Source organism: Cajanus cajan, chromosome 11 (genome assembly GCF_000230855.2).
Source record: "Cajanus cajan strain Asha chromosome 11, NIPB_CcT2T_4, whole genome shotgun sequence".
Classification (NCBI taxonomy): domain Eukaryota; kingdom Viridiplantae; phylum Streptophyta; class Magnoliopsida; order Fabales; family Fabaceae; genus Cajanus; species Cajanus cajan.
The window spans coordinates 44,149,601-44,175,183 of record NC_138527.1 but is presented as its reverse complement, the minus strand read 5'-3'; the positions used below and the strand labels follow the sequence as shown (position 1 = coordinate 44,175,183).

Genomic DNA, 25,583 nt, shown 5'->3' with positions numbered 1-25,583 from the left:
TTCGATTTTAATCATCTTAAAATTTGTGTCTTATTTTCCTCATTTAATTTATAAATGTCTCACTTTTTCTCCTCAAAATAATTTTTTTTAAGCTTATAACAGGGTTGATTGTCAATTATAATCATTTTGAGGACAAAAAGGAAATATAACCAAATTAGAGGAAAAAACAGAACAAATTTCTTTCTAAATACTAATTTTTATAAAAAAATAATATTTAAATTAAATAGATGAAAAATATATTTTATCCTAAATATCATATAAGGTAGATAGTTGCAAAATCACAAATAACATATTATTATTCACTTAGTATTATTTATTTGCAACTGCCGTTTCCGTATATGAAGTGATAGTGATACATACAAATATATATATATGTGTGAACTTATCTGGTAAGTTTTTTATATTTACTTTTCGCATTAATATTTTATAAAATGTGGTACAAATTAAACATTGTATTCATATGGCCCGAGGCATAGGCTTATTACAAAAAAAATGGTGCATGACAAAAATAGAGTTTGAAGTACAAGAGTGGCATAGGCTTATTACAAGGTGGCACGTCAATGGAGTGGCATAGCGAGGTAACATACAGGTTAATGGTTATGGCCGAGTTGGTGGCAGGGATGATGTTGTCTGTGGAAAGTGGCCATAGAACATGGCATGCTGATGCACGTGTAAAATAATATTTTGTTTTAACGTTAGTAATTAATGTATGCTTCATACATGAGAAGTCGATCAGATTTACGTCATTGTTAAAATAATGCTGGCATAACATGTTAGATATCGTGATGCTTCGAATATCAATAGTTAGATAGACTGAACCAACTCATGAAAACCCTAAACCTAACAACATAAATAGTTACAGACAATTATGTCCACATTCCTTTAATGTTGTAATAATGGTTAAATTGAAATACAGGTAAGAAAAAATAATTATGAGACTTTAACTTTGTAAAACAAAAAAATCGCATATGTTGTGATGTGATACATGAAGAGAGAGATAGAGTATTCAACTAACATTTAAAATTGCGTAAGTCTAGTTTTGACTAGAGTACCAAACCTAGACTATCTAAAAATGTTTTTATTCCAAAATTTAAAGTTTGGTTATGAAATATAGAAATATAGAAATATCTGTGTTGGTGGTGCAAGAGCAAGTGCAAGAGCAATGGCACAGAAAAGATTCATCATTGAGGTGGAGAAAGCGAAGGAAGCGAGCGAGGGAAGGCCATCTCGTGGGCCTGTCTATCGTAGCCTCATTGCCAAGGATGGATTCCCTGCTCCTATCCAAGGTCTCGATTCCTGCTGGGATGTTTTCCGGTGAGTGAAGCTTTTGTTGCTCCAACTCCAACCAACCATTTACTTCTGACTTCATGCTACTTTTATAGGTTGTCTGTTGAGAAATATCCGACAAGTCCTATGCTTGGTCGACGGGAAATCGTCGATGGGAAGGTAAAATCTCGTAAATCGATTCAGTCTTTTGTTCTGGAAATTTTCTGGCCATTACTTGACTAATTTTGGCTTTTAACTGACTTAAATGAACCATTTTTTAATGATTTTCAATAGGCTGGCAAGTACAAGTGGCTAACTTACAAAGAAGTATATGATCTGGTCATTAAAATTGGAAATTCTATCCGCAGCTGTGGTTATGGAGAAGTAAGTCAGCTATGTCTTGTTACCATAAATTGAAACTTTTTTTTTTTTTTTTTTTTTTTTTGTTTCACAGTTGTTTTCCGTAGTATTGTTATGTTATTACAAATTATTGGATTCACATTTCACAGTACATGTTGCGCTGTTCACTTATTTATTATTTACAAGCAACATTGATGTGTGATTTACATGGTTTCATGCCATTGACAAATTTCAAACACCATATATTCTTGATAATGTTGCTATCTGCATACACTTGAATAGCTTAGTAATGAATCACAAACATGGCCCCGTGAGTTTAAGTGCTTGGCTCTTTGGAACATGTTTCTTTTTGCACCTAAATTTGCACATTGGGTCCCTGTTTTATGATTTCGATATTTCATTTTTGCATGTTTATTTATAGTTTCTAGCAATTTATTCCTTTCAGCTTAATTCATATATTGCTGGTTTGCAGGGTGTAAAATGTGGTATTTATGGTGCCAACTGTGCAGAATGGATTATGAGCATGGAGGTACATTTTTTTTTTGAATTTCCTCCTCCATTGTCATCTTCTGAGTTTGTTCCACCTTAATGTTGCTGCTCACTCTATTGTTGGAGGTTTCTATTGTATTTATATGTTGATGTCTGCTACCATTTATTGTTATTTCTATGTCTACTATATTGTTTATTTGGTAGTTGAATGTTTTTAGTCCTTATTGAGCTAAATGGAGAATTAGTTATTTTTTTGAGTTTTTTCCATCTTGAATTTTCTGCTCACTCTATATGTTGAGGTTTCTACTGTATTTATATGTTGATGTTTGCTTGTATTTGTTGTTACTTCTACTGTATTGTTTCTTTGGAAATTGGCTGTTTAAAGTCCATACTCGTTATTGGGCTTAAAGGAGAATGAGGTATTTCTGGATTGAAGCTTTGTTACCTATATTGAATATCTACACTCTGCAGAGAGTTCCACTTTTTTTAATTGTTGCTCTATGCTTATGTTGTGCCAGTGTTGGGTATCCCTGCTAATCTAACATTGATGTTGCTCAACTAGCTTTCTTCCACTCAATGGTTTTTTTAACATATTGCCAAATAATTTCAGGCCTGCAATGCTCATGGACTTAATTGTGTTCCTTTATATGATACCTTGGGTATGTTCACAGCTTTATTGACATGTTTTTACACCATGATTGATGTTTATAGTCATTTGCAATCAAAATTTGCTTTCCAAATCTATTGTACACAAGACTTGCTACTATCAAGGAACAGTAATCCCAAAAAATATGATGTTGTGTGAAAAGTTACAACATTTATGACCACCTGACATTTTTTATTTTGTAACTTTTACCAACTAATAATACGTTCACTAGTTTATAAACTCTCTCGAAAAACTTACCTGTTTTATGTACAAAATAACATCTTTTTGAAAATTATGCAATTGCTAAATTGAAACATTTATTGATAACTTTTGTGTCTATTTTATATTTTATATTTATATTTTGTAATTTTTTCTCAACAAATGAGTAAGTTCACTATTCTATACAATTTTTGAAATTCTCACCCAATTTATGAACAAAGTCCTTTTGGACAATAATGCAAGTAAAGAACTTACTCCAAAACCTGTCACTTATCTAAAATTAGAATAACTTTTCTAACAACAATGATTATTTTAAAAAAAAAAATAATTTACGGCCATGCAGTAAATCCAAGTGGTACACGGAACTGGGAGAAAATCCCATTGTACAGATATTTGTTTTCAAAATTTAAACTTATAGTTATCATTTGCTTTGACACTCTCATTCATATGACATAGGTGCTGGGGCTGTAGAGTTTATTATATGCCATGCAGAGGTCTCAATCGCATTTGTAGAAGAAAAGAAGATACCTGAGGTTCTCCTGTCGAAATGCTGTTTTATTGCAGTTTAATTGTTAGGAAGGATTAGAGTTGTATACAATCTTTAGTTAACTGTCGGTGTTACCCATATATATGTTTCTGAAACTTTTCAGCTATTGAAGACATTTCCAAATGCAACAGAGTGTCTCAGGAGTAAGTTTTGTTGATTCTCTCCTTTCTTTCCTAAACTGCTTATGCATTAAAAAGAAGCATTCATTTTTTTATGTCTGTTGCAGCAATTGTAAGCTTTGGAAAGGTTACCCCTGAACAAAAGCAAGAAGTTGAAAAGTTCGGGTTGGTAATATATTCATGGGATGAATTTTTACGAGTGGTGGGTTATTCATGTACTATTAGTATTACTCTTTTTTCAGTTGTAAGATAGAAATGAAAGCTGCTGCATCTATAATTACTTGGCATTAACTGTAATTACCACACAGAAAAAAGCTTGTACCACAAGCTCAATCCACCGGCAGTTGGCAAAATAGTGGCAATATGGAGAGCATATAACATATTTACAGAATGGATATAAAAAAAAATAAGGATGATATCTTGTAATTAGAAACTTGGCAATTGTTTGATTAGGGCAATTTATATGCATACATGTACGTTGGAATTTATTTATTTTTTAGAGTTAATTTCAGTCATGACTTGTAGGAAGTAATTATGTCTTTTGCTTCATTGGATATTTTGTGGTTTCCATTCATAATTAATTTTTTAATGTCTTCCACAGGGTCAAAATCAGAGTTTTGATCTTCCTCTGAAGAAAAGGAGTGACATCTGTACAATAATGTATACTAGTGGAACTACGGGTGACCCCAAGGGAGTGTTGATATCAAATGAGGGTATTATTACTCTCTTAGCTGGGATTAAGCGAGTGTTGGAGAGTGTCAAAGAGCAAGTATGTCGTTTTATTTCACAACTCCTGCATTATACCTGCAAATACATGAATATACAGAGAACACCCAAGATGCAATTTCATTCAATTTAAGTTGCTGATTGTAGTCCATTTTTTTTTTGTTTTTCAGTTTTAGGATACTAAATGTTTAGCTGTCCTTTCTTTGACTTTCATAATCTCCCCTCTTTTTTCCTTCTCTGCAGTTGACTGAGAAAGATGTATACATATCATACCTCCCTCTTGCACATATTTTTGATAGGGTCATTGAGGAGGCATTCATTTGGCATGGTGCTTCGATAGGTTTCTGGCGTGGGGTGAGTATATGTTGCATATGTCATTACGGAATGGAGATTTGATGCAATAATTGAACTTTATATTTGGAATATGACCATCATTAACACAATGGCTGTAGGATGTCAAATTGTTAATTGAAGATATTGGGGAACTTAAACCAACTATTTTCTGTGCTGTTCCCCGTGTGCTTGATAGAGTGTACTCGGGTAAACTCCTGAAAATTCTCATGATTATTTACAATTGATGATCTTTCCATCAACACTTAATGTTGATTGTCAAATGATGATTTCGGTAGGGCAAAACTAAGCTGTAAAATATTTCTTGATCACTGGTGTGGCATTTCTCTTATTTTTCTTTTCCATTTTTCTTCCTCCCTTGTACCAACTGGAAATATATGCATTATGACTCTCAACCCTCATCTTATACACAGGTTTGGCACAAAAGATTTCTTCCGGTGGCTTCTTAAAGAAGACATTATTCAACTTCGCATATTCATAGTAAGTGCTGTTTTCGTAAATAATTACTTGAGTCTGGGTGAAATCATGACAAACCTGCAATTATGAACTGTCATGGGTCCTCTCTAAAGATATTATGGAATAATGGACTAAGATAGTTCCCCTTTGAATTCACTTACAAATTAATATTAATTTTTATTAGGTTGTATCTAAATCAGTGGGGTGTGTGTGTGTATTAATCTTTGTTAATTAGCTCTGCAATATTCTAATAATGCAAATTCTGAAATTTGATTGCAGTAAGCTGAATAACATGAAGAAAGGGATTACACATGGAGAGGCATCTCCACTTCTTGATAAAATTGTGTTTGATAAGGTAGTGAATTTATAAATGTGAACTTCGTAGTCTCTCTTATGACAGGATTCTTTTTTTACTAATCATGGTTTTGCTACTTGATTAGGTAAAGAAAGGTTTAGGGGGTAGAGTACGTCTTATTTTGTCTGGAGCAGCACCTTTATCTGCACATGTGGAAGGTTACTTACGGGTTGTGACTTGTGCTCATGTCCTACAAGGATATGGTATGCTCTTTTTAAATACGAAAATCAAACTCACATAGTGGGTGTTTGTCTTTAGGAAACGTGAACGGAAACGTGAAAATTCACGTTTAACGTGAAAGCTAACACTAGGTTGCTACTTCTCGTCTTAATTATAAACAATAAATTAAATTTTTTTTTGGTTATAATTATATGCAACAATTATTAATTTTTAGTATTACTTAAAGTTAAATCTTTTTTATCTTTTATTTATTATTAATTTTATTTCTTATGCCTTAGTTTATAATTAAAATTAAGTATGTGTTTCAAATTTTCAAGGGATTTATCACATTAAAATGAAAACTATCAATTATACCTTTTATATTTTAAATTAGATTTTTACTTTGATTCACGTTTTAGATGTGTTACTAAATACGCATTAAATATAATAATAATTTAATATAAAGAGTATATTTAAAATAAAACTTAAATTTATGGTATGATTTTAATGACCTCTCTTAATCTTGATGATATGTCTTATGTTACTTATAATTAGGATGAGAAGTTGTACTTATTTTATAAATAAATAAAACATGTTCCTAAAACAAATTATAAATGACTTGGTTATCCCCTCTTAACAACGTTAAGGGAGAATTTCCCAAGTGCTTGGGTGCTTATCATAGTTCTAGATTTATTGCCCTTGTACTAGATTATGGCCTTAATTTACTCGTTGAAATGAAAATAGGTCTGACGGAAACTTGCGCGGGAACCTTTGTCTCTTTACCAAATGAAATGGATATGCTTGGAACAGTGGGCCCTCCTGTACCGAATGTGGATGTGTGTCTGGAATCTGTTCCTGAAATGGGGTACGATGCCCTAGCCAGCACACCAAGAGGAGAAATTTGTGTAAAAGGAAAAACCTTGTTTTCAGGGTATTACAAACGTGAAGACCTCACCAAAGAGGTTATGATCAATGGATGGTTCCATACAGGTTATTTCATTTATTTTCTGAAATTGAGGTTTTATGGACACAATTCTATGTTAGCCATTTGGTCACAGTTTTTATTATTTTTGCAAATGATATATTCAACAGGGGATATTGGAGAGTGGCAACCCAATGGAAGCATGAAAATTATTGATCGAAAGAAGAATATATTTAAGCTTTCACAAGGAGAATATATTGCAGTTGAAAACCTGGAGAATATTTACAGTCGAGTTTCTTCTGTTGAATCTGTATGTCCTGTGAATCCTATTCTCCTTCAAATGGTTTTGGAATCCTATCTTGCTGTGAATTTATTGCTTATATCATGTTGGAAAAATTTGTAGAGGATTGTAAAATGTTACTCACATACTACCATATCAAGGTGATTCATGATATAGGATTACAAAACTTTTGAGAGAAATGAGACAAATCCTCCATTTGTTTTTCAGCTTATGCAGCCATCCTACTTTTAGGCTTGGATATTTTTCTTCCATCCCCAAATATCCAAGTCGCATTTGCTTCTTATAGGACACATTATTCTTTAACCATATAGAACTTTTTCACATCAGCATGTACACATGTATGTTGGCCATAGTCGTATGCTCCATGGTATTGGTGCATGTTGATCTATATCAGTCTCACCATAGTCCTATATTTCGTGGTATTGGTTCAGTATGATCATTTGATGTTCAAGTGGTGTGGCATGTATGTGTACAATTATTTGTTCTTATACCGAGACCTTTAAATGAATAATGATGTCAGAAGGTTTAGTCCAGTGCAAAAATAGAAACGAAGTTTTAAATAAGCTTCATTTTATGAGATGTAAATGTTCTGTTCCATGCTGATATAAAAGTTTTTCTCCTCTATTTCAGATATGGATTTATGGAAACAGTTTTGAGTCTTTCCTTGTTGCTGTTGTTAACCCCAGTAAGCAAGCACTTGAACATTGGGCACAAGAAAATGGTATATCCATGGACTTCGATTCTCTCTGTGAAGATCCTAGAGCAAAACGTTACATAGTTGAAGATCTCTCAAAGATTGCAAAGAAAAAGAAGGTCCTATTTATTTAGTTTACATTTATTATCATTATTCTAATTTGTTATAATCGGTTTTGTGTGTTTATATCTCATTGATAAAATTTCGCATCTTGAGGTAGTTTTCTACAACGAACAAGATTTTTTATAATTCGCATACAATATACTATTTTTTGGTAATAATAATATATAACATGAAATATTTTGTCTGGACTTTCACTGGCTTTAAATGATCTATACAATATGTAGACATGTCTGTACAACCAACCATATTTCCTGAAACTTTGTGGAATGGTGTATGTATTTGGCAGTTGAAAGGTTTTGAGTTTATAAAAGGAGTTCACCTTGAGCCAGTTCCATTTGACATGGAACGTGACCTTATCACTCCAACATATAAGAAGAAGAGGCCTCAGTTGCTTAAATACTATCAGGTACACGTTGTCAAGTTCTCAGGATTTCATTCAATTCATATTGAATAGAATAGGTATTAAAGTGGGGTACAGCCTTCATAGTTCATAAATGAAAGGTTCTTTTTTTTTCTTCTTCCTTTGTTTACTCATTCCCAAACAACAAATAAAAAGGTTGGGAAATGTCAGTCAATTCCTATTCTGTTGATTGTGTTGGCTACTAGTCAGTGACTCAGTGTGATCAAATCAATACGGTCTTGAATTTCTGTGAAACCGCTCCGCTTTTAAAATGCAATTTTCTATCGCACATTTTAATCTAATGGGTTTCAGAGTCAAGCCACTTTCATTTTACTTTAAGGCTTTGTTAAATTTGATTTTGGGACAGGGATGGAATGGTGGAGGGTGATAAAAGTACTGACTGCATCATTTTTATTTTGTGCACAGAATGCCATTGACAACTTGTACAGGAGTGGAAATAAACCCAGTGACTGAGACTAGATTGTAATGTAACTAGATTTAGTACCAAAGAGTTTATCAATAAATATTAAAGTATTAATAAGTGTAATGTTATTAATTATAGAATTATTGTATTAAGTTTGTTATTCGTTTTACCACAAGAGTTTGATGGTTGTTTACTTGTAGAAAATTAAATAATTATAAGAAATAATAGTTTTGTTTTATTATTAATCTAATTAATACATAAATTAAAAGTAAACATAATAATTCATAATATATCATATCTTTATGAAGACTTCATGATAAATTCTTTGATTTTTTTTTATTTAGTGATTAAAATTTTTAAATCTAACTTGCTCGTGTCGTAAAAAATTTACATGTATGTTAATTTTTATGTATAATTAGAAGATTGTCCTTCCTTAAAGTTGTTAAAAAAGAATAAAATGCTAGAATATATAATTAGAAGGTTATCCATTCTGAAGTTGTGGTTGATCCTGAAGAATTTGTGTGGTATCCTAAAGCCAATATACTTATAAATTTTTAACATGATATAAGAATATACATAGAAGAAATATAAATAGATGTTTTATTTCTCCAAAATTGTAGAAAATTTCATTGGAATGAAGATATATATCACTAAAAAAATAGACATTACTTTCTTGATATATCATTATTTAAAATAAATAATTCCAATTTAAATCATCAATGAAGTATTTGCGTGAAAGAATTAAGCTACAATGATTTTCAAAGTAAATATTACAAAATGAACATTTAAATGCTCCTCTATAATTGCTTTTAAATTATATGGATATTATTAAAGAAAATCAATATTTCTTGTTCACTCACATACCAAAAGAAAATTGAAAACAGAAGTAGTATCACAAAAAATTATCAGCACCTGGTTCTCTTCTTTGCGCACCCCTGCTCTTGTCACTCTAGTAGAAGTTGAAAAGACAAGAGAGAGAAACTTGAGTGGAAATGAACGTTCATTATACATGTTTTCACCACTCAAAACACCCACGCGGATTTATCACACCCTAGTTTCACATGAAATCCTATATATATATAGGTGATTTCCCCGTCCAAATTTGAAAAAAAAAAATTCAAATTCAAATTTGAAGTCTCTTCAATTAACTACATATGTAGGGCATCACCATTTATTGCTGGTGCACATGGTGCGGAGAAATTCTTCATCCCAATGATTTCCATTATAGTGCAGCAAAATGGGAAACGTACATCTGTGACGATCTCCTTTGCTTTCACTTAGTGCGTGTTTGCTTTAGATTTAGAAACATGATTTTTCACTCTCTCTCCACGTTTACAAGCCAATTTACGTAGAAGTTACAATTTTTTGCTTCTCGCAAACGTGAATTTTCACGTCCAAAAGCTAAAACAAACACGCACTTAGGCAGTTTTGTTTTGGTTTACAAAATGGCTCTGTAACCTGCTAATCTAAAACTCCACATTCCCATTTTGCATGCAAATGGAAATGTATTCGGCGAGAAAGAAAAGACAAAATGAAAGCACCACTTTTTAGCTGTTAAAACTCGAAGGCCATGCTTGAAAACCCTGATACATAGGCTTGCAGAAGCACAAAGGCCAGTGTTGTGGACCCATGCATCCGTGCGTTGGTTTTATTATTACGTGCATCGGAAAGCCCTTTATCAAGGCTTTCACTTTTTGTCATATTTTTAAACTCGGACCGGTTGTTCACTCGATCAAAGTACTGGGTGAGTAGATATTAGTTGAACTGCATAAATCAATTTGAATAAAATATTATTTAATATAAGTACATCTTATTGATTTTACTAGATAGATTGTGATGATAGTATTTGTGTTATTAGTGTTTGGCAGACAACCTTGTGATCGAGGTGTGGGTTTGATCTCCTATGGTTCCTGAGGGCCTAATCCTTTAGAATGGGTTTGTGGCTCCTATCGTTTACTAAGTTGTTTTCTCAGTAGATATTAAGGCTCCATGCTTCGCCTCATCAGTAGACAACATTCCAAAGAAGGTGAAGCTGCCATAGTGGTTTTCCTCTTCCCTTCTCGATTATGCTCCACGTTTGCTTTTTGTATGTTTGTTCAGATACTACCTTTTCTTTGATCTTATACCATCAATTTATGCAGGCAAAGCAAATTCAAGAGATTAAAGACTGATAAAATACCTGCAAAGTAATGTCTCTGGTTTACTTATAGAAGTAGCTGAATGATTTTTAAAGTAATTTTTCTATTTTAATCTTTAATATGTAGAAGAAAAAAAAAGTTTGTATGCTAACAACTAAATAACTCACCTAAATTTGTGATGTGTTTTCATCATGTAGGAACAAGCTTATAAAAGAGAGAGAGAGAGAGAAGCTTGACAATTCTCTTAAAAAATGAGAGTGAAATGTAATTATTGTTATTATATAGAATTAAGAGAATGAGAGTGAAATGTAATTATTGCTATTATATAGAATGTCTTATGGATTGTACATATCGTTAAAACTAAAATTACATATTCAATACGTAATTTTTCAAAATGTAATTTGCTATTTTATTGGTATTTAAACCTATAATTAAAAAAACACATAAATGTGATTTATTGATTCACTACTTTTTCTTATGATATATATTAGTAAAATCAATTATTAAATAAAAAAAATATTTCGACGACTAATAAATGGTTGAAAATAATAATTTTACGAATTTTGATCCATTTAGAATAAGAAAAAAAAGCAACAAAAAAAATCGGTTTTAATATATGGCAGAATCAAATTAAACCCTAAAAATAATATAAAAATGTTTGAATCTAATATGGTTTAACCTCATTAAATCCAACTATACAAAATGAAACTTTGTTATTTTAAACTCACTTGATCAGTCTTATACGATATATTTGCATGTAACTTTTGATGAATTTTTCTATTAGTAAATTATTTTATAATTATTGACAAATAAAGTCGTCAAAAATTTAGTGTGTGTTATTGACAAATTATCTAATAATCATATATGACCTCATGTTTTTGATAAAAAAATCTGTCCATAATTTCTTATAGAAACAATTGTGGGTAATTATTGATGAATATTTTTTTTATAGGTTCATCTATCAAATTGTTTTTATAGATTAAAATATTATCAATAGAATATTTTTTAAAATGATCGTACTAACGAATTTTTAATCCACCATAAATCATCTATTATCAACAAATTTTCATTGTTACGATTGTTAATAATTAGCGTAAAGAAAGATTATTAATAAAGTCTTAAACGTCAAAATTTTATATTTGAACTAAAATATTCTTATTCAATTATTTATTAAAAAATTAATATTGTAATAATGGTTAAATTGAAATTAAGGTAAGAAAAAATAATTACGAGACTTTAACTTTCTAAAAAAAAAAATTGCATATGTTGTGATGTGATTCGTGAAGAGAGATAGAGTATTTAACTAACTTTTAAAATTACATTAGTTTTGACTAGAGTACCAAACCTAAACACCAAAATGTTTTTATTCCAAAAGTTTTGTTATGAAATTTGAAAGTTTGGTTTGAACATACTAAGATATTGTCTTGTGTATGCAGTCGCGTTAAATCTTGAGGTCTATCTCATTCTTTGAAGTACCTCTAACGTAATATAAGATTAGTCACTGCTATCAGCTATGACTGTGATACTCCATGAACGAAAAAATTATATATATATATTAAGATATTGCCAATTTTTTTTTTTCAGAGCATGGTATATGAAAAAGAAATAATAAAAAAAAAAGGATTGGGAATTTTTGAGAAATTGTTGACCATCCGAAACCTAATTCTTTTAAAAGTCTATTGGGATTGCTCGGGAAGCAAACGCAAGAGGCAGGCAAGTCAAAGGGCGCATTGGCATTAGTCACAACTTGTACCCATTTTTCTCATAATAAGTTATCTTCCTATCTTCTCTTCTCTTCTCTTCTCCGTTGGCGGTGCAATGGCGCAGAAGAAATTCATCATTGAGGTGGAGAAAGCGCAGGAAGCGAGCCAGGGAAGGCCATCTCGTGGACCTGTCTATCGTAGCCTCTTCGCCAAGGATGGATTCCCTCCTCCCATCCAAGGCCTCGATTGCTGCTGGGACGTTTTCCGGTGAGTCACTCTATCGCTTCAATTTCATTTTCAGATCACTTCATTTCATCCATATATGCTCTTGCATCTCGATATGCTATGTGAGACTCGAGTGAAGCTTTTGTTGCTCCAACCAACCTTACTTGCCTTTTACGTTTACTATTATGCATAGCTTTCTGATCTGTACTGGACTCTCCAGTGATGCAGACTTTCAACTGCTGCTTTCGATTTGGAGCATTTCGTAAATCAGAGCTTGTTTTTCGCTCTTTTCACCTTTTAAATTTTTTTTTTTTCAACATTGAAAATAATAGTGAACTTTTCCGGTGTTTGGAATGAGGGAAAGAGAGGGGAGAAGAGAGAAAAGTTTTAAATTTGAATCCAAAAGGAAGCAAGGGGGAAACAAATTTTTAAAATTTTGTTTTATCAAGTCAACTTATCTTGCTACTTTCTCCCCCGATCAAATAAAGAGAAACACGTCGATATGTGTTTTTTTTCCCTCTCTCTCTATGGTCTTTTCTTTCGGTTAAACATAGCATGTGCATGAAGAGGACTTGGATATACGGTTTAATTTTACTTGATCTAGGGCTTGGAGCTAAATGGCATGTGTTAATCCAGATTTCTGTGACGTTTAACAGAACTTGGGGCTTGTATTGAATATTGATCAAATATTAGTCGATTTAGTTCTGAGTTCATGGTACTTTTACAGGTTGTCTGTTGAGAAATATCCGACAAGTCCTATGCTTGGTCAACGGGAAATCGTCGATGGGAAGGTAAAATCTCGTAAACCGATCCACTCTTGCCATTACTCGTAAATGAACATTTTTTTTAATGATTTTCTATAGGCTGGCAAGTACACGTGGCTAACATACAAAGAGGTATATGATCTGGTGATTAAAATTGGAAATTCTATCCGCAGCTGTGGTTATGGAGAAGTAAGTCAGCTATGTCTTTCTTACCAGAAATTGAAACTTTTTTTTTTTCACAGTTGTTTTCCATAGTATTGTTATGTTATTACAAATTCTTGGATTCACAGTACATGTTGCACTGTTCACTTATTCATTATTTATAAGCTACATTGATGTGTGCTTTACATGGTTTCATGCCATTGACAAATTTCAAACAACATATGTTCTTGATAATATTGCTATCTGCATACACATGAATAGCTTAGTAATGAATCACAAACATGGCCCCATGAGTTTAAGTGCTTGGCTCTTTGGAACATATTTCTTTTTGCACCTAAATTTGCACATTGGGTCCCTGTTTTATGATTTTGACTTTTCATTTTTGCATGTTTATTTGTAGTTTCTAGCAATTTATTCCTTTCAGCTTAATTCATATATTGCTGGTTTGCAGGGTGTAAAATGTGGTATTTATGGTGCCAATTGTGCAGAATGGATTATGAGCATGGAGGTACATTTTTTTTATTTTTTATTTTTATAATTTCCTCCCCCATTGTCGTCTTCTGAGTTTGTTCCACCTTAATGTTGCTGCTCACTCTATTGTTGGAGGTTTCTATTGTATTTATATATATGTTGATGTCTGCTACTATTTATTGTTATTTTTGTGTCTACTATATTGTTTCTTTGGTAGTTGGATGTTTATAGTCCTTATTGAGCTAAATGGAGTATCAGTTATTTTTTTGAGTTTTTTCCATCTTGATTTTTCTGCTCACTCTATATGTTGAGGTTTCTGTTGTATTTATATGTTAATGTTTGCTTTTATTTGTGCTGAATATTTGTTGTTACTTCTACTGTATTGTTTCTTTGGTAATTGGCTGTTTAAAATCCATAATTCTTATTGGGCTTAAAGGACAATGAGGTATTTCTGGATTGAAGCTTTGTTTCCTTTATTGAATATCTACACTCTGCAGAGAGTTCCACTTCTTTTAATTGTTGCTCTATGCTTATGTTGTGCCAGTGTTGGGTATCCCTGCTAATCTAACATTGATGTTGCTCAACTAGCTTTCTTCCACTCAATGATTTTTTTAACATATTGCCAAATAATTGCAGGCCTGCAATGCTCATGGACTTTATTGTGTTCCTTTATATGATACCTTGGGTATGTTCACAGCTTCATTGGCATGTTTTTACACCATGGTGATGCGTATACTCAATTGCAATCAAAATTTGCTTTCCAAATCTATTGTACACAAGACTTGCTACTATCAAGGAACAGTAATCCCAAAAACTATGATGTTGTGTGAAAATTTACAACATTTATGGCCACGTGACATTTTTTATTTTGTAACTTTTACCAACTAATATGTTCACTAGTTTATAAACTCTCGAAAAACTTACCTGTTTTATGTACAAAATAACATCTTTTTGAAAATTATGCAGGTGCTAAAATGAAGCATCTATTGATAACTTTTGTGTCTATTTTATATTTTATATTTTTATTTTGTAATTTTTTCTCAACAAATAAGTAATTTACTAGTCTGTACTCTCTTCGAGATTCTCACCCAATTTATGAACAAAATCCTTTTGGAAAATAATGCAAGTAAAGAACTTACCCCAAAATCTGTCACTTACCTAAAATTGGGATAACTTTTCTAACAACAATGATTATTTTTTAAAAAAAAATTATGGCCATGCAGTAAATCCAAGTGTTGCATCTATAATTACTCTTTGTTTTTCAAAATTTAAACTGATAGTTATCATTTGCTTTGACACTCTCATTCATATGACATAGGTGCTGGGGCTGTAGAGTTTATTATATGCCATGCAGAGGTCTCAATCGCATTTGTAGAAGAAAAGAAGATACCTGAGGTTGTCCTGTCGAAATGCTGTTTTATAGCAGTTTAATTGTTAGGAAGGATTAGGGTTGTATACAATCTTTAGTTAACTGTCAGCGTTACCCATATATATGTTTCTGGAACTTTTCAGCTATTGAAGACATTTCCAAAAGCAACAGAGTGTCTCAGGAGTAAGTTTTGTTGATTCTCTGCTTTCTTTCCTAAACTGCTTATGCATTAAAAAGAAGCATTCATTTTTTTATGTCTGTTGCAGCAATTGTAAGCTTTGGAAAGGTTACCCCTGAACAAAAGCAAGAAGTTGAAAAGTTCGGGTTGGCAATATATTCATGGGATGAATTTTTACAAGTGGTGGGTTATTTGTGTACTATTACTCTTTTATATTCTACAAGTTGTAAGATAGAAATGAAAGCTGCTGCATCTATAATTACTTGGCATTAACTGTAATTACCACACAGAAAAAAGCTTGTAGCACAAGCTCAATGCACCGGCAGTTGCCAAAATAGTGGCAATATGGAGAGCATATAACATTTTTACAGAATGGAAATAAAAAAAAATAAGGATGATATCTTGTAAATTGAAACTTGGCGATTGTTTGATTAGGGCAATTTATATGCATACATGTACGTTGGAATTTATTTATTTTTTAGAGTTAATTTCAGTCATGACTTGTAGGAAGTAATTATGTCTTTTGCTTCATTGGATATTTTGTGGTTTCCATTCATAATTCATTTTTTGATGTCTTCCACAGGGTCAAAATCAGAGTTTTGATCTTCCTCTGAAGAAAAGGAGTGACATCTGTACAATAATGTATACTAGTGGAACTACTGGTGACCCCAAGGGAGTGTTGATATCAAATGAGGGTATTATTACTCTCTTAGCTGGGGTTAAGCGACTGTTGGAGAGTGTCAATGAACAAGTATGTCGTTTTATTTCACAACTCCTGCATTATACCTGCAAATACATGAATATACAGAGAACACCCAAGATGCAATTTCATTCAATTTAAGTTGCTGATTGTAGTCCATTTTTTTTTTGTTTTTCAGTTTTAGGATACTAAATGTTTAGCTGTCCTTTCTTTGACTTTCATAATCTCCCCTCTTTTTTCCTTCTCTGCAGTTGACTGAGAAAGATGTATACATATCATACCTCCCTCTTGCACACATTTTTGATAGGGTCATTGAGGAGACATTCATTTGGCATGGTGCTTCGATAGGTTTCTGGCGTGGGGTGAGTATATGTTGCATATGTCATTACGGAATGAAGATTTGATGCAATAATTGAACTTTAGATTTGGAATATGACCATCATTAACACAATGGCTGTAGGATGTCAAATTGTTAATTGAAGATATTGGGGAACTTAAACCAACTATTTTCTGTGCTGTTCCCCGTGTGCTTGATAGAGTATACTCGGGTAAACTCCTGAAAATTCTCGTGATTATTTACAATTGATGATCTTTCCATCAACATTTAATGTTGATTGTCAAATCATGATTTCGGTAGGGCAAAGCTAAGCTGTAAAATATTTCTTGATCACTGGAGTGGCATTTTTCTTATTTTTCTTTTCCATTTTTCTTCCTCCCCTGTACCAACTGGAAATATATGCATTATGACTCTCATCCCTCATCTTATACTCAGGTTTGACACAAAAGATTTCTTCCGGTGGCTTCTTAAAGAAGACATTATTCAACTTCGCATATTCATAGTAAGTGCTGTTTTCGTAAATAATTACTTGAGTCTGGGTGAAATCATGACAAACCTGCAATTATGAACTGTCATGGGTCCTCTCTAAAGATATTTATGGTATAATGGAACTAAGATAGTTCCCATTTGAATTCACTTACAAATTAATATTAATTTTTATTAGGTTGTATCTAAATCAGTGGGAGGGATGTGTATTTAATTAGCTCTGCAATATTCTAATAATGCAAATTCTGAAATTTGATTGCAGTAAGCTGAATAACATGAAGAAAGGGATTACACATGGAGAGGCATCTCCACTTCTTGATAAAATTGTGTTTGATAAGGTAGTAAATTTATAAATGTGAACTTCGCAGTCTCTCTTATTACAGGATTTTTTATTTATAATTTTTTTACTAATCATGGTTTTGCTACTTGATTAGATAAAGCAAGGTTTAGGGGGTAGGGTACGTCTTATTTTGTCTGGAGCAGCACCTTTATCTGCACATGTGGAAGGTTACTTACGGGTTGTGACTTGTGCTCATGTCCTACAAGGATACGGTATGCTCTTTTTAAATACGAAAATCAAACTCACACTATGCTACTATTCTGGTCTTAATTTTAAACAACAAATTGGGTTTTTCTTTGGTAATAATTATACGCAACAATTATTAGTTTTTAATGTTACTTAAAGTAAAATATTTTTTATAACTTTCATTTATTAGTTTAACTCTATTTCTTATGCCTTAACTTATAACTAACATTAAATATAATAATCATTTAATGTAAAGGGTATATTTGGAATATAACTTAAATTTATGGTATGATTAATTAAAAATAACCTTATTAATGACCTCTCTTGATCTTGATGATTTGTCATATGTTGCTTATAATTAGGATCAGAAGTTGTACTTTTTTTTTTTAAATAAAAAACATGTTACTAAAACAAATTGTAAATGACTTGGTTATCCCCTCTTAACAACATTAAGGGAGAATTTCCCAAGTGCTTGGGTGCTTATCATAGTTCTAGATTTATTGCCCTTGTACTAGATTATGGCCTTAATGTACTCATGTTGAAATGAAAACAGGTCTGACGGAAACTTGCGCGGGAACCTTTGTCTCTTTACCAAATGAAATGGATATGCTTGGAACAGTGGGCCCTCCTGTACCAAATGTGGACGTGTGTCTGGAATCTGTTCCTGAAATGGGGTACGATGCCCTAGCCAGCACACCAAGAGGAGAAATTTGTGTAAAAGGAAAAACCTTGTTTTCAGGGTATTACAAACGTGAAGACCTCACCAAAGAGGTTATGATCGATGGATGGTTCCATACAGGTTATTTCATTTATTTTCTGAAATTGAGGTGTTATGGACACAATTCTATGTTAGCCATTTGGTCACAGTTTTTATTATTTTTGCAAATGATATATTCAACAGGGGATATTGGAGAGTGGCAACCCAATGGAAGCATGAAAATTATTGATCGAAAGAAGAATATATTTAAGCTTGCACAAGGAGAATATGTTGCAGTTGAAAACCTGGAGAATATTTACAGTCAAGTTTCTTGTGTTGAATCTGTATGTCCTGTGAATCCTGTTCCTTCCAATGGTTTTGGAATCCTATTTTGCTGTGAATATATTTAGTCTCACCATAGTCTTATGTTTCGTGGTATTGGTTCCGTCATTTGATGTTCAAGTGGTGTGGCATGTATGTGTACAATTATTTGTTCTTATATCCAGACCTTTAAATGAATAATGTCATAAGGTTTAGTCCAGTGCAAAAATAGAAACGTAGTTTTAAATTTATGAGATGAAAATTTCTGTTCCATGCAGATATAAACGTTTTTATCCTCTATTTCAGATATGGATTTATGGAAACAGTTTCGAGGCTTTCCTTGTTGCTGTTGTTAACCCTAGTAAGCAAGCGCTTGAACATTGGGCACAAGAAAATGGTATATCCACGGACTTCGATTCTCTCTGTGAAGATCCTAGAGCAAAACGTTACATAGTTGAAGAGCTCTCAAAGATCGCAAAGGAAAAGAAGGTCCTATTTATTTAGTTTACATTTATTATCATTATTCCAATTTGTTGTATTTGGTGTATGTGTGTTCATATCTCATTGATAAACTTTCGCATCTTGAGGTGGTTTTCTACAACGAACTAGATTTTTTATAATTTGCATACAATATACTATTTTTTGGTAATTATAATATATAACATGAAATATTTTGTCTGGACTTTCACTGGCTTTAAATGATTTATACAATATGTACACGTGTCTGTACGACCAACCATATTTCCTGAAGCTTTGTGGAATGGTGTATGTTTTTGGCAGTTGAAAGGTTTTGAGTTTATAAAAGGAGTTCACCTTGACCCAGTTCCATTTGACATGGAACGTGACCTTATCACTCCAACATATAAGAAGAAGAGGCCTCAGATGCTTAAATACTATCAGGTACACTTTGTGAAATTCTCAGGATTTCATTCAATTCATATTGAATAGAATAGGTATTAAAGTGGTACAACCTTCATAGTTCATAAATGAAAGGTTTTTTTTTTCCCTCTTCCTTTGTTTACTCATTCCCAAACAACAAATAAAAAGATTGGGAAATGTCAGTTAATTCCTATTCTGTTGATTGTGTTGGCTACTAGTCAGTGTGATCAAATCAATACGATCTTGAATTTCTGTGAAACCGCTCCGCTTTTAAAATGCAATTTTCTATCGCACATTTTAATCTAATGGGATTCAGAGTCGAGCCATTTTCATTTTACTTTAAGGCTTTGTTAAATTTGATTTTGGGACAGGGATGGAATGGTGGAGGGTGATAAAAGTACTGACTGCATCATTTTTATTTTGTGTACAGAATGCCATTGACAACTTGTACAAGAGTGGAAATAAACCCCGTGCCTGAGTAATTGCCATGGAGATAATTTAGTTTGTGCATTTTATAGTATTTGTCTACGTTCTATTGTTTCCTTTGGTGACTGTATATATGATTATTCAGAATTGGCTGATAATATGCATTGCATAGCTTTTGTTCAACCGCAGAAGACTCGAAATATTGGCTCGATATGACTATTACTTGGAGCACATTTTTTTTGGAAAAATACTGTTTGCAACTGTGTAGTGTATGTTTGCAACTGTATTTCCTCCTATTTGTCGAGACTTTGTTAAAATTGTGTTAGAGAGGAACGAATTAAAAGATGTGTAAAAGAAAGTAAAGAGAAGATAAATATGTAATAAGTGGAATGGAAATAGAAATAGTTTAGTTTAAGAGAAATAAAGTGAAAATTTATTTTTTCGTGGAGGTTTAGTTTAAAAAGTAATGAATATTATTGGTGGGATAACAAAATTGAGTTTGCAACTGCATTTCCTAATTTATTTTTTTCACCTAAATGTTTTTAATAAATCTTACACAAATTACTCGATTTATTCTTATTATTAGTTACTAGTAGAATAAAGATACTCTGTACTTTTGAGGGAATAACAATTTTTTAGTAGTTAGTTAATGTGAAATTATTTTTGAATCATGTGTAGTTATTTTGTGGTAGTTAATTAAGGGTAAAATTGAAAAATATATTGTAGACACTAAAACATGGTATTCCTTTTACTTTAAATTAGTGAGATCAAGATATTCTATCATTTATATTTTATTTAATAAAAATATTTAAAAATTATTAATATTTGTTAGATGAATCTGTGTTATATTTAATCTTTAAATCTTTTTAAAATTATATTTGTAATAGTAATTATTTTTTAATATTAATTTTTATTATTTAAAAGTAAAATTATTTAAAAAAATATATACTTCAAATCAAGTTATCAGGATTATAATAAAAGATTATTAGTATAAATTATGATATATGATTCAAAGCACTATAATAAATCTCTTTTAGTAATTACATATATTAAAGTGGTATTTTAAGTTCTGGATATAAAAAATATACTTGTTCTAAATGTAAGAAATTGAAAATATATTTAAACTTTTACTGATAAAATTTTCAGAGGCATTGACAGCTGCTGATTGTCTGTATTATTGTAGCACCAATCATAAACCTTTTTTTTCTTTTCGTAGCGTGAATATTTACGCAAATGAATGCAGTGACGTATGAATGAGCCGAATACACCCTAAATTCCTAATAGATAAGCTCATAGTGTGTCGACTTCTCAATTAATTGATATTAATAATGTGTTCGTAAATCTATTTATTTTTATAAATAAATAAATAATAATAATATTGAAAATAATTATGTATTGTATAATTACTTAATGGAAATTTTTATTTACAATAAAAATATAATATACAATCATTTAATGAAAATTTTCTTTTGAAAGTTAAAATGATCTTGTTAAAAATAAAGACGAAAAAAGTATCACTATTAATTGCTATTGGTGACAATAACATAATTATATGTTGAAAGATCTAATAAAATATATGAACTAAACAATACTTTCCATTTAATTGTGAATGTTTTTCGTCTTTTACCATAAATTATATCTTTTAAGACGAAGACATGTATAGACGGCGCTATAATGTTTTTGACATACAAAAATCACCTCATTTGAAAGTAATATACACTTTGATTTTGTGTTTAGCATCCATTCTCTCATTCCGGTAGACAGAAGGTTCGATTCTGGAAGAATTAGGATGCGAGGAAGGTCGAAAACAAAGTAATGCTTTAATTGTTTGTTGACACTTGGATAACTATCATATGCTCTTCTCCACCACACACTCTCCCAATGAGATCAAATTGCCACGTCACCACCCACTCATCACCTCATTTTGCCGACTATACCACCGTCCTAACTCATTTTCATTTTTTTACACACTATACTAATATACACTTTAAAACAAAAGGTTATAGATACAATAAAATATGTAAATATCCAAATATTATTATTTATTTTTTTCTAAATCAATCTCCACCTTTTTATCCTTCCTCAATTCAGACAACTCACTTACCACCGTCTTTCTGTGTACAACACCGTCTTTATGCAATTAATCTACATCTCTCACATTCCCATACATGTTTGTTTTGAAACTCCAATCCAATGGCTGCTTTCATGAACTGCTTTAATTTGTAAATATATTAATATAGTTTAGATGACTTCAAATAAAAAGATCACAACCATTTTTTAATAAACAAGGTTAGGTCAAGTTATGAACATGTGATAATTAACCTGGCTGATTTGGTCATTTCTATCTATAAGTAACATATTCTTGAATTTAATAGTGAAACTAACTTGTAAAGCATTATTTTGACGCATTTATTTGATGATAACCAATCTTGTTTTAAAAATATTATTTGCACGTACACGCACTTACCAAATCAAGGGTGTGGTGTGCTTGACTCCTCCCGCCAAAAGCATCATCCTCGGAATAGAGCGCCACGTACCATGATAAAAAATCTTAACCGTCCACGTTTTCCTCTTATAATCCAACTTCAAAGCACAGGTGTACGCTCCAGATTTTACTATCCCCCAAATGCCTCAAACGTTGGTGAGTAACATGCTTGTGGCGTCGTATACAAAAGCAAGACATAGTTTCATTTCCTCTGAGAAGAAGAAAACTAAAAAAAAAAAAGAATAATAATAAAAATGAAGCCGGTGTTAGCGAGAAGAACATGACTACATATTCAGGTAAATACATGCACAGTTACAAACACAAACACAAACGTTAACAAAACAAAGATGCATTCGACCAAGAGTAGTACCAAAGAAATCGAACGACGCTACCAAAACTACCGAAAGAAGAGAAAGTGTCCTTGCGACGTGGCTGTGGTTCCTACCATGGAAGAATCCCGCGTCACCGGAGACGACAAGTGCATCAAGGTGCCCGCCGCCTCAGCCTCAGCCTCAGCCTCAGCCTCAGCATCACACGGTTTCATATCGGTCATCGGGCGGCGGCGCGTCATGGAGGACGCCGTCAAGGTGGTTCCGGGCTTGGTGGCGGCGGAGCAGAGTTGCGGCGGTTACGACTTCTTCGCGGTTTACGACGGGCACGGTGGGACGTGGGTGGCGAACTCTTGCCGCGACAGGCTGCACTTGCTGGTGGCGGAGGAAGTGAGGGAGAGCGCCGAGAAGGGGTTGGATTGGTGTGAGGTCATGTGTGAGTGTTTCAATAAGATGGACCGTGAAATCGGAGTTGGCGGCGGTGATGGTGACGCTGACGGCGGCGGGAACACCATGGGGTCGACAGCGTCGGTGGTGGTGGTCGGGAAGGAGGAGATAGTGGTGGCCAATTGTGGTGACTCGAGAGCGGTTTTGTGCCGTGGCGGTGTAGCTGTGCCACTTTCACGTGATCATAAGGTACGTACGTGATTCTTCGTTCATGAATCATGATATTAGATATATCAATTAATTAGTAGTTATTGGTTGTTGTTGTTGCATGCACATCAAGTTAGTGAATAGTATCATTTAATTATGTATATCGTAACACAGGATTATTTATTGATTTATTTTGGTTGAATTGAATCTATATATATATATATATATCAGCCTGATCGTCCAGATGAAAAAGAGAGGATAGAAGCAGCAGGTGGGAGAGTGATTGATTGGAATGGAAATCGTGTTTTGGGAGTACTTGCTACTTCGAGATCCATAGGTACGTATTTTTAATTAATTACTTCATCTTATATATATAGTACTATTTAGACATATTAATATGATAAAGTGCATTATTGGATGTAGGGGATCACTGCATGAAGCCTTTTGTGATATGTCAACCAGAGACTTCGGTGTACGAAAGAAGAGATTCAGATGAGTTTATTGTGGTGGCGAGTGATGGGCTATGGGATGTGGTGTCTAACAAGTTTGTTTGCGAGGTCGTAAGAAACTGTCTCCATGGCCAAATGAAGAGGAGCTTAAAAGAGGACTCAATCATAAGCTATGCCACAGAAGCTGCTGCCATGTTAGCAGAGTTGGCTATGGCTCGTGGAAGCAAAGACAACATCAGTGTCATTGTTATTCAGCTCAACACTGCTACAACTTGATTCATCCAATGCTTCCAATTTTTATTTTATTTTATTTCAGTGCGGGGAATCTTCTTACTAATTCTCTACACCACAAATATGTTTTTATAAGCTCATCTATATATAGCGCTGAAACTTCCACCTTCTCTATCCCGCTAATGCTTTCTATCCAAAATAATATGAAAGGCATAGGGATTTCAATTTTCTTACACAAAGTCGCTTGTTTCTTCAAATTGGGAAATCTGTAATGGGAATACTTATGTTTCTTAACAATAAAATAATATTTTAATATATCAATTCTAATTTTGGATTTTATAATTAGAGAAAATTGTTTATATAAGCAACTATTTCTAATAGATTGTTTAGTTTCTTTTCTTTTTGTGTATACATATACGAAAGAAAAAAATTAGATGCGAAGTAAGAAAAAAATTATATCTGTCAGTTAAATAGTTTTTTGACTGAAACTTTCATTGGAATGAAAATTAAGCAAGTCTTCTTAAATTTGAGTTATATATATATATATATATATATATATATATATATATATATGAAATTACTAAAAGATATAAAGTGAATTATCTTTGAAGTGAGTTGTTTATTTGAAGGGTATTAGAAATATATTATAGTAATTGTAGCCTTCTCAACAAAAAAATAATAATAATAAAGAATGTGCAGTAGAAAAAGCATAAAGAGAAAAATAGCTATAAAAATATATATTATAATAGTAAAACAGTTCCTTGAAACGGTTCGTTTTTCTTCCTTCCATAGAATTTACTGTGAAGTATGAATTTGACGTGGAAGATTTTGTGAATCCCTTTATGTTGAGTGTGAATTTTAAAACTCTAAATTAATTAACAGACACTCCATACCACCATTAAAATAATTTTTCAGTAAATAATCTCTTATATATGTGTTAAACTATGCATATCTTGATAACTTAATAAAATAATATCCTGATAACCTATGTAAAAATTAAAGTCATTCTCATTGTAATGATCGAAAAAAGAAAAACATTCTCATTGTAACCAAAAAAGAATGTTGTAACAAAAAAAATCTTGTGAAGTATATCGAAAGTCATTTATGACAAAAACCTTACATAGCTTGTTTGGTCGTCATAATTATCTAATCGTTTTTTTTTTCTTCCATATTTTATCATTTACAAGATCCGGTTAACATATAGAAAGCCCATTTATTATAACCAAAATATTATTGGGCCAGAAATTGGGTCAATGCGATGAATGGCAGGCCATTTACGGGCATATATGATATGACAAGCAACCAAGTCCACCTCATTATTTTGCTTAAAAATGATATACAAGGGATCTCTATCATATCATTCTCAATCTATCGTGGTTTTTTATGAGAATTTAAAATTTGATAATAGATTATTTTATAATTTTTTTTAAAAAAAAATGCCATATTAGATGCCTACTTCGTAGTTTGTCTCGTAATTTTTTAAAGAGTTTAACCTATTATTTGACACTCAATATTTTATACAAGTTTTTGAAAATATTTGAAAAATACTTGATCCT

General features: G+C 32.3%; 3 protein-coding genes and 1 long non-coding RNA gene across 5 annotated transcripts; 3 read left to right on the top strand and 1 right to left on the bottom strand.

The window, feature by feature from the left end:
* Window positions 1-1,084: 1,084 nt before the first annotated feature.
* Window positions 1,085-8,802, top strand: LOC109810893 (long chain acyl-CoA synthetase 4). 2 transcript variants are annotated; one of them, XM_083066374.1, is made up of 19 exons: window positions 1,085-1,314; window positions 1,383-1,446; window positions 1,561-1,650; window positions 2,099-2,155; window positions 2,726-2,774; window positions 3,437-3,513; window positions 3,631-3,670; window positions 3,754-3,848; window positions 4,248-4,415; window positions 4,616-4,726; window positions 4,825-4,912; window positions 5,137-5,203; window positions 5,459-5,534; window positions 5,620-5,737; window positions 6,438-6,683; window positions 6,786-6,925; window positions 7,547-7,729; window positions 8,020-8,139; window positions 8,501-8,802. In XM_083066374.1, exons 1-19 carry the CDS (start codon window positions 1,163-1,165, stop codon window positions 8,519-8,521), a joined length of 1,962 nt encoding a protein of 653 aa, XP_082922500.1. In that variant the 5' UTR covers window positions 1,085-1,162; the 3' UTR covers window positions 8,522-8,802. The 2 variants fall into 2 exon arrangements, with proteins under 2 accessions (XP_082922500.1, XP_082922499.1); XM_083066373.1 differs by having other exon boundaries at window positions 1,086-1,314; window positions 8,560-8,802.
* A 3,587-nt stretch (window positions 8,803-12,389) lies between these two features.
* LOC109810934 (long chain acyl-CoA synthetase 4) lies at window positions 12,390-20,187 on the top strand. Its single transcript, XM_020374548.2, has 19 exons — window positions 12,390-12,665; window positions 13,351-13,414; window positions 13,487-13,576; window positions 14,001-14,057; window positions 14,657-14,705; window positions 15,339-15,415; window positions 15,533-15,572; window positions 15,656-15,750; window positions 16,151-16,318; window positions 16,519-16,629; window positions 16,728-16,815; window positions 17,040-17,106; window positions 17,353-17,428; window positions 17,525-17,642; window positions 18,170-18,415; window positions 18,518-18,657; window positions 18,941-19,123; window positions 19,415-19,534; window positions 19,944-20,187. The coding sequence occupies exons 1-19, from the start codon at window positions 12,514-12,516 to the stop codon at window positions 19,989-19,991; spliced, it is 1,989 nt and encodes a 662-aa protein (XP_020230137.1). The 5' UTR covers window positions 12,390-12,513; the 3' UTR covers window positions 19,992-20,187.
* Window positions 20,188-21,516: 1,329 nt separating this feature from the next.
* Window positions 21,517-22,542, bottom strand: LOC145952976 (uncharacterized). The gene is made up of 2 exons (XR_014430484.1): window positions 22,407-22,542; window positions 21,517-22,149 (listed from the first exon to the last, which is right to left on the bottom strand). It is a non-coding gene; the product is annotated as an uncharacterized LOC145952976 (long non-coding RNA).
* Window positions 22,543-22,630: 88 nt separating this feature from the next.
* LOC109810942 (putative protein phosphatase 2C 8) lies at window positions 22,631-24,354 on the top strand. The gene is made up of 3 exons (XM_020374556.3): window positions 22,631-23,389; window positions 23,579-23,684; window positions 23,771-24,354. The coding sequence occupies exons 1-3, from the start codon at window positions 22,772-22,774 to the stop codon at window positions 24,070-24,072; spliced, it is 1,026 nt and encodes a 341-aa protein (XP_020230145.1). The 5' UTR covers window positions 22,631-22,771; the 3' UTR covers window positions 24,073-24,354.
* Window positions 24,355-25,583: the final 1,229 nt, after the last annotated feature.